The 9,831-nt window shown below is 31.9% G+C and overlaps 1 protein-coding gene across 1 annotated transcript; it reads right to left on the reverse strand.

Moving 5' to 3' along the window:
- Positions 1-589: 589 nt before the first annotated feature.
- Positions 590-9,579, reverse strand: LOC108365292 (23 kDa integral membrane protein-like). Its single transcript, XM_017619284.1, has 4 exons — positions 9,304-9,579; positions 1,453-1,644; positions 1,181-1,351; positions 590-1,090 (listed from the first exon to the last, which is right to left on the reverse strand). Exons 1-4 carry the CDS (start codon positions 9,361-9,363, stop codon positions 821-823), a joined length of 693 nt encoding a protein of 230 aa, XP_017474773.1. The 5' UTR covers positions 9,364-9,579; the 3' UTR covers positions 590-820.
- Positions 9,580-9,831: the final 252 nt, after the last annotated feature.

A 9,831-nucleotide genomic window follows, 5' to 3' on the forward strand; every position in this document is an offset into this window, starting at 1 on the left:
ACAAAAGTCGAAAATGCAAGTTTTGATTTTTTTTAATTTCTATTACTGTATAAAAAGTTGAAAGTCTTGATGACATTTTTTTTAACATTGTTAAATTTTCCTGAATTGTGCACAAAGTTTTAAACTTTGACTTACATATATGGTTTATATTATAGAATCTATTATATTTTTATAAAAATTAACGAAAAAAATTATCACCTAAAACGTTGTGAATATTTGTAAAAACTAAATGAGTCGTATTTACTTGATCTCCATATACATTTATATTTATGTACATACATATACACGCATATGTGTAAGTTTCATTTTTGTTGAGAAATCTTTGCTATTACCGAAAAATTTATTGGTTGTTTATCGAACTCTTGATATAAAAATAAAGATATAATGGTGCATTTTCTTGTTTTCGTACGAATCGAAAATCATGAAATTTTCCTATTTTCTTCTATACAAAAATTTCAAATTTTTGGATTCGTACGAAAACTAGAATACGCCTCAATAATTAATAAATTTATAGGTAGTTATATTCGTACTTATGCGTTGAAAACTCATTAAACATAGAGATTCCTTTTTTTTTTAAGAAAACTAACGATTATAGAAAAGAAGTATTTTTAATTCACGGTTTAATATTAGAAACAATAATAATAACACAAGTGTTTAACAATAAATATTATCTCTTTACTTAACTTATAAAATGCTTTCTACATAAATTAAACCACAATGCGCAATTTATTATTTGTATTAAACAAACGAGATTACAGCATATTTTTGAATTATATGTATGTATTTCCGAACCGCAATGCTCGTGCATTAATTCAGTCCTTCAATGCCTTCGCGAATTGCGCATACTACTCGCCAGACAACAGGCAATCGTGAATACCGCCAATTCAATAGCCGCTACCGCAATACCTGCATAACGAATGATATTCGTGTTTGTGGCCCAGAAATCGACGAATGCATCAGCACAGCCCGGCTTTGTTAGGTAAACACTTGCAGGACACGTGGTGGCGTCGAGGGAGCCACAACACGATACGGGGACATCCTTACCGGCTGACGTATAATCGGCCGAGCTTGTTTTGCCACAGCACTTGAACTGTTGGAGAGAAAGCATAGACATTCACAGGTATTAAGTATTAGGGGTCCACTATCCATTAAAAAAAATTAATTTCTTCTAAGTACTTACGCTGATTTGCAAGGCATCCATTGGATGAATACCATTGGCAGAATTATCATTTTTATCCCAAGTGGTGTTGACCAAATCCCTCATAGTCTTCAAGAATTCCGATCGTTGAACAAATACCCATACAACCAAAGCAACTTGCAGGCAGAATAAAATGAACATAAATACGGCATACTGTTACGAATTGAAAGAAGAAATATTTGAAATTGTAGTATGAGATATTTGTTTGGTTTATCAGGTACAATTCTGTTTTTATATTATACAAATTTACATACCGTTGTCATGCAACACGAATTTTCACGTATCGCTCCACAGCAGCCGAAGAAGGATATCACAAATATTATGCAACCCAGGATAATAATGATGATGGGCAATGTGTCCACATCTATAGCATCTTCAATTGATGAAAAATCGCCAATATTGTTGATCATAAAGGCACCCAAAACGATAATGAGTATGCCACATACCTGTTGGAGAGCAAAACAAAAAAAAAAATATTAAATTATTATGGATGGTTTGGGAAGAATTTTTGTAGATATTAGAATAATTAGTGGTCATTTCAAACTGCGACTTGACCTCATACCAATTTATGAAAATTTCATTTATGCATACACATAAATTATAACATTGAAATTTCATGAAAAATAGCCAAATATGAATTCTTCTGGGAAAAGATCTAATTTTTTTGTAACTAAAATCGTAAGAATCAGCACAATTCTTTGGGAGTTCATCTGACTTTATCGCCCGAAAAATCAATTTTATTTACAATTGTTAAATTTCTTAAAACATTTCCAGTTTTTAAATTACAAAAAAGAATATATATATTACCAGTTTTAAAATCAGCGAAATATTGCGTCTAATTTTAAAATGACAAAAATGTATTTCCAGTTTTTATTTTTAAGCATTAACTACAAGTAACTTAAATAAATTTTGGGTAATTAAATTTTTTGACTACCTAAAAACTGGACTCAAAGTTTAGGTAATTTAGAAACAGCGCATTTATTGAATATCTGAAAACAGGGCTTACATTTTTAGTAATTTAAAACTTGGCCACCTATTTTATATATGTAATAAAAAACTGGTCATGCGGATTTGGTATTTTAAAAACTGGACACACTTAAAATTAGCACACTAAATGTGGTTAAAACCTTTTGTTTTTGAACAATTTTTATATGCATCAAAATTTATGTTAAGTCCAGTTGTTAAATTAAACACAAATATTTGAAGTGTTAAACAATAAAAAAAAAATTTCCAGTAAATTAAAATTCTGCCGATATTAATTATTAAAAATATTATGTCCAGTGGTTAAATTAAGGCAAGTTATTTCCAGATTTTAATTTCAAGCATTCACTACGATTTACCTAAAATTTTTTGTAGACAACTTTTCATTTTAGAAGGATTTTGTACGGTGTATGTATTTTTATGACTTATAGCGACTTGTCTCAAACAGAGTTGGGCAAAATTTATTCGAATGATGAATAACAAATGAATAAATTGCTTTTCTTGTTATTCGTAAATAATAAATAATTTTGTTTATTAAAAAAAAAATTATTCGAATGACGGATAAATTATTTTATTCCTTATTCGAATAATTATTATCTTCATTAATTATTCGAATAACGAATAAAATAATAATAAAACAGGTAATTTATGTATATAGATATGTACATATATTTATGTATAAAATGATAACCGTTTTCGTTGTTGCGATTTAACTCAAACCCCTGGATAGATTTAAATCAAATTTTCGGAGGTTATTCCATGCGCATAAAGTCCTATTAAAGGCTACTAGAAAACTCCTTTGTGGCGATGGAGCCGAGTTATTTATAAAAGCCACATTTATGAACTGATTTCGTTCAAATTCAAAATTTGTTCTTCCTGCATGATGAAAAATATTTATGCGAAAAATGGACCCGCTAGGTGGCGCTACAGTTGAGTTATTTAGAAAATCCATACTTATTGTACAATCAGGTTGCAATTCATAATGGCGCTGCAGTCGAAATCATTAGAAACCCATATAGGGACTACTTTGTTTTTATGTTTATATTATACGAATTTACGATGTCTCACGTCGTCATACACCCTAAATGCGACCTTGCATCTACCTCCGCTTAATGAAATTGCTCGGGCGGTCATTGCTGCAGCAGTAAGACTCAAGGAAACCAGCTCTTGGATATTTTAAAAGTGGCGAATCAGCAAGGAAAGTTTCGACCACATCCTTCCAAGAAAGACCACTGTTGGTATATCAATGGCCAAATTTTACATCGAGGATTTTTGGCCCTCCTATAATAGAAAACGCACATCTGTGCTCTTCAGCTTCCTTATAAGGTCTTTTGTTGGCCTACATGACATAAGACCAGAGGTTGACGCATCGGACCAATGTTGTAGTTGCAAGATCATAAAAGAAGATTACGCACGCTTAGAAAAGATCTCACAAGTGGAAATAAGACCATTGGTAAAGCTCATGACATTGAAAGGACTTTTTTCTTGCATATAGCATCAGAGCGCTATTTTTTTTGCAGAAATATTTGTGAGAATTTTTACTTTACCCATATTTGGTTTTCAACGCTATTCTTGCATTGGCCAACGCAAAAAATCTTATCAGGGGCCGCGAAACCAGAGGGAATGGGCTAGTATTCTTGATAAAATAGTAAACAGAGTTCAGCTAACTCACAATCCTTGACAATAGAAATAAAAGTAAAAGGTGGCTCAATATGTTAAAAGTGAGTTTTTATTCATTATTTAAAATAACGAATAAAATAACGAATAAATTATTCGCAAGCAATTTATTCACGAATAATTTATTCGTGAATAAGTTATCTGCGAATAATTATATTACGGATAAAATTTTATTCGAATAATTATCTAAATAACAATTTATTCGAATAATGCCCAACTCTGGTCTCAAAAGAGATCTCGATTTACTTCGAATCATAGAAGGTTTCGAGTGATTGGAAACATTTTTCATAAAGACATTATTCCTGGACTGAATTATGTACAAATGTAGTCAAGGTTTATTATACTCTGATTTTATCACAAGTTCTACCAATATTTATTTAACCACATTTACATAATACCTTTTTTCACTGCAATTATTTAGTTGCTTTTTAACACTGCTCGTATAAAATGAGCATGGTTGCCAATATAGACAGACAGTTGATGTACATACATATGTATGTAGTGGCAACTTTTTCTGCGTTGATAAGTACCCCATATCTAATCTCAATAAGCATTTATCATAATAAAGAGAGTTGGTGCACATAGCGGAACCAAAGTTTACTTAGGTAGATACTTTTTAATGGCAGCATGTGGTAAAGCATAGTTTGCAACTTTTACAATGCCAATTCGCTTAATTGTAAAAGATAAGCTTTACCAAACTCTCTATCTACTAGCACTTGATATAATAGGAAAGATAAACATTTTCCAAAAAATAAGGGGTTTCGTGGGAAAAATATTTATATAGATATGTACTTTCTCGGAAATTGTGATTTGTGACAACAAAAAAAAATATTTAAAGTTCGTTGAATCAGAAGCCAATTGAATCATCTTATCAGGTCAATTTCAGTATCCTTTTTAAGTTTTTTATTAATTCAACAAATTTTTATTGAGCTTGAGGCCGCTTTAATGAAAGACTTATTGTGGAAAAGCAACAATAATTTGAACAAAAATGGTAGAAGAATGGTAGAAATCACCACATTTTTTATTAATTGTTATAAATTAAGCCTAAGGGTCTGATTAAGCATACTTCGCATAACTTCGCCCAACCATTTGTACCAGTGCACTAAAAGTGTAACTTAAGAATATGTGAAGCAAAATCTAAACTCAACAGATCGCTAAGTTTTTAAAAGTGCTGATAATTTCTGGGTAATGGAATACATACAAAATACATACAAAGTACATACGAAATTACAGTTTGAAGTTTATGCGAAGTTGTGCGAAGTTATGCGAAGTATGCATAATCAGACCATAACTAGTAATCACTATCTTTTTTGAAAAAGAGATCTGTACTACAATGTGTGGAAATTCAGGAAGTTGGATATGATTTCAGTGTATGTATGTAGATGGACATCAAAATGCAAAGGAAAAGCTATTTAAAATAAAGGTCTTCTCAGCCCGGCTGTGGCGGGAAATATCATTCCGCTTACCCAACCACTGCAGCGTCTTTCATGTTGAAGTCGTTGTTATAAAGAAGGCGGTTGAACGCCTACTGGTTTGGTGGTCGTTTTCCGCCTTAAATAACCTAACGAAAGCGTTATGTCCGTGATGAAGTTCTTGAAATTCTCTAATTGTGTAACATTTCATAGAACGGTTAACCTCACAACGAAATAAATTTGAAGAACATTTCCTCTTCACTCCCTGGCGGCAACAATGATTTGGTTCTATAGTAATTCTGTCCAAGAAACTTAATCGTATAGTTGGTGGCAATTTCAAAATGGATGCGTCTAATTGTTCTACAGAAATCCAATATACATAGACTTATTTCAGACGAAATACCTTAAAAGTAAGTTTCACGAAAGCAATTTAAGTGAAAATAATTTTTTTTTTTACTTGAATTTATTACAGTAAAAGGCGCGCGATGGTTTTGGCGGTTGATTTATCGGTGGTGATTTGAGATTTACCCCTGCCTCCGAATGAAGCTTTAAGGCATAACAATACTTGCAAAAATCACATACATTGGGCCAATCGTAACACATTAAAATTCGATATACTCAATGGTGCAACAGGTTTATTTATTCTGACATTCACGGCTTCTAACTTGACGATTATTCGTAATCACTGCAGCGCCACGTGGCAGCTCTATTTTGCAATAGTATTGCCTGTACCGTTAATAATATATATATTTTGAATATTGTGACTGTGACGTCAGCAAAGCAGCTGATTCTGTCAAATTCACCGAGAGCCGATTAGCGGTGTTGCGATCGGCGCCACCTTCTGTATTCTCTCCACCGAGTCTCCACACCAAGTTCCAGTACTCTACCATGAACATTTCCAGAGATATTCGGTATGAAAAATTCGGTTTGTATGGGAGGTTCCACGCCCCCGCTATATATCGAAAATTTGTTTAGCCTATGATAATCCTTGGGAAGTCTGAATCAGGTGTCGGAAATTAAAGAAAAAATCGGTTCGGCCGGTCTCAAGCTTTGCGAACACAAAAAAAACGGGTTTCAAAATATATATTGGTATAGATTGGTATGAATCAAAATGGTTTTGAATATGTGTCACAATATGAGTGTTAGACGAAAGAGGTTTAAAAAGGTTGCCAACTGTTTAAAAGGTTAAATTCAAACTATTCAATAGTTTCAATGAACTATAACAATATCAATCAAAATGATTTTAAAAGGGCTTAATTTCATCTGTTTAAAATCTCAATTGAGTTGAAAAAGTATGACAAGTGCGAAGTTTAAGAAAGTTTTAGTTTGAAAATATTTTGAAGATGGTTAAACAAATTTTAAACCTCCTGTTTTTGAATTGAGTTTTCTTGAAATAAATTTTATTCAATGTAGCACGCAAAAATTTCATACACTCAGCGAAGCGGGTGAGGGCCACAAAAATGCAAACTTTCATTGCTTTTTATTTTCATGTATTGACCTTAATTTTCTTGTAATTGTCTGTACTTTCATTACTACGAGTATTTCTCAGCCAACAAAAATTTTATAGATATATACATACGCCCGATGAATTTTTCAGCTCAGTTCCATGGAAAAATAAAATAATTAAAATGTAAACTACAAAATCGTAATTACTGAGTAAATATGTATCAAAACTACTACCTGTGGAATACATTACGTTCGTTCCATTCATTAAGTTAAAATAACTTTCATGTCGAAAAAGTATCTACCTAAATACAAGATAAACAGAACACACATGCATTTACGAAGGTATATTACGGTGATCCAAAAATGCATGTGAAAAACTAATGTCGGAATTTTTATGCTCTCACCCCCTAGGATTGTTTTATACCGAAATCAAAATATACCCCTATTTTTTATTTTGCAATCGAAAAATATTTAGAGGTCGCTCAAAGTTTTTCATGTATTTTATATGCGAAAAACCCACTTTTCGTAGAGGAGGTTCCCAATAATAATGTCCAATTATTTATTTAATAATTATTTCATAGTAACTATATTTTATAGGCCCTGCACAAATCCCAGAAAATGCCAGAAAATTCAATGGGGGATAAATAAAAATTCTTTAGTATTAAAAAATGGTTCAATAAACAATTGGGTATTATTATTGGAAGTCTCCTGAAGAGAACCACAGTTTTCCTATCGAAAAATATTGATTTTCAAGAATTCCATACCATTTCTACGAAAAGTTGTTTTTCCCCATATAGAATAGTACATGAGAAACTTTGAGCATTTTGAGCGACCTATAAATATTTTTTGATTTGAAAAAAATTGGGGTTTATCTTTTTCCAGTACAGAAGAATCCTACGGGATGAGAACATTAAAATTCCCACTTTACTTATTTTGGACCACCCTAATGTACATAGATAGGTACATAAAATATTGCGTAATAACTGAGCAACGAATTGGTATAAATCATATGCTTGACACTTTTTGATCGTAATTATCAACAATTTGTACATGTCCGTGCTATTTTTTATAGGATTTTTAAAATCGATTTCGAAAAAAACTCTTCATGCAACTTAAAAAGAAAACTTTCGTAAAAATTTCGAACTTTTTAATTAGCCCATCCCATCCCCATCCCATTAGTCCTGCTCATTTTCTCCATTTAAAAAATCGTCGGATATACTTCATAAGGAAGAAAAGGACTAACACCGTCAATAAAAAAAATATATTTTTTTCACAATTATTAAAGAATGTAATTAAATTTTTACCATGTAACTATACCCAAATAATCGAACTATAAACAAATCATGCGTTGAGAAAAACAATTAGAACACTGAGTTGAGGCTTTTTACGCAGTCACACAACAAAAACTATCTGTTAAGGCCCTGGAATGAGGCAATGCCTACTCTGTATATACTTTTAGGGTGACTAAATCTCGGCACGGATTTCATTTTACGGCGTCACATTGAGTTTTTAACGTTACTTCGAAAAATTTTTGTGTTCACAAGATTTAAAAATATGTTACTGAAGAATTTCAGATATAAATTTTATATTTTAACCAAAACCGCTTTAATTTTTTTTTCGTAAATCGAATGCTAGGTGGAAATTTGACATACATAAGTCTCATAAATCGATTGTTGTTCACAATTTTCTCGAATATACTTTTCACTATGGAAGATGAAAAATCTGATTTAATGGCGCGAAATTAACTCTGGATTCGGTTAAGTATAGAAATCGTGCTTTCATTCCAGTTCAAATTAAACTGATTTGTGTTTTTTCGCATTTTTCTGTCAGAAAGCGAAAGTCTACTTTTCCGTGTAAACACACGAAAAAGCCATTTTTGCAGATTTGCAGAAGTCACTTTCGGAAATAAAAATTGCAAGGTGGAACTGCAAAACTGAATCAACGCAACTCACTTTCGTGAAATAATTTCAACTTGCTTGTGCTGTACTAGCAATTTTCATATTTGCTGCAAGTGCTCTCGAGCAAATCGAGTGTTGTCGTGTGACACGGGGTTGTAGCGAATTTGTTTAAAATTATAAAAATATTGAACAAAATATCCAAAAGATGTGCTTGAAATTAATTTATTCTTCTACTATAAAATATTTAAATATTAAGGCATTAGACGTTTTGTGGCTGTTTTGTACGTAGTATATGTGAATAATGCTTAATGAACGAAAATTTCATTTAAAATGTTCGAAATGATTTCCACAGTAAATCGCGCTTGTTTAAATTTTTTAAGTCCCAGTTCAGTTTTTACGAAAAGTTTGCTTAATAATTTTGCACAAAACTGTAGTTACGAGTATATTTTTATCTGGCTGAACAAACATTTATCGATTCTGTTCGACACCATATGCACTCTAATATAATTATTATTCATTAAGCAAATGTGAAAATTCACAATTGCACCTCAGTGCTAAGAGTACGTAGAATTGTCGACACACAGAAACATTTTTCACATATCACACAGTTTAGATGATCTCAAAAATTGGTCCGATTTGAGTTTATTTCTTCAACTGTATATTTTTTTACAGCGTTTAGTCCTTTACTCACCAAAAAAATTATATTGGCAATGTAGATTAAGTATTTAACAATTGATTCCAGGCAATTCATAATGGATGATTTTTTGCACTTAAAATATGTTCTATAATTATTTATATAAACTTAAGTTGTTTTTTTTTTAAGTACAATGTATTTGTAAATTTGTTTTTTGATATTTATTATCGTTTCGCAATTTAAATTCACGTTGTTCCGTTAGTTGTCTTGTAACGTTTAAACGCGTCGAATTCTCTTGTCGATTTAAGCACGCAATTATGCAGTGAGGCCTTTTAAATGTGTCACTGGATACAGCTCTTGGCTCTTGGCTCTCTGTACACAAAGACTTCTCGCTGGCGGAACTGCAAAAGTGGCAGACGGGGTAACTGATAACCATTTTCCTATCTACATATCTGCCAGAGTAAATATCACACATTATCATAGAAGTATAGAAGAGTATAAGTACTTATCAGCAATTTATGGACCAACTAGGAGGTTATGTATGCATACATGAGCCTCATGAGGCTATGACGCCCGCCATTCACA

This window comes from Rhagoletis zephyria, unplaced genomic scaffold (assembly GCF_001687245.7).
Source record: "Rhagoletis zephyria isolate East Lansing unplaced genomic scaffold, Rhagoletis_zephyria_1.1 Rzeph_scaffold_01828, whole genome shotgun sequence".
Taxonomy (NCBI): Eukaryota; Metazoa; Arthropoda; class Insecta; order Diptera; family Tephritidae; genus Rhagoletis; species Rhagoletis zephyria.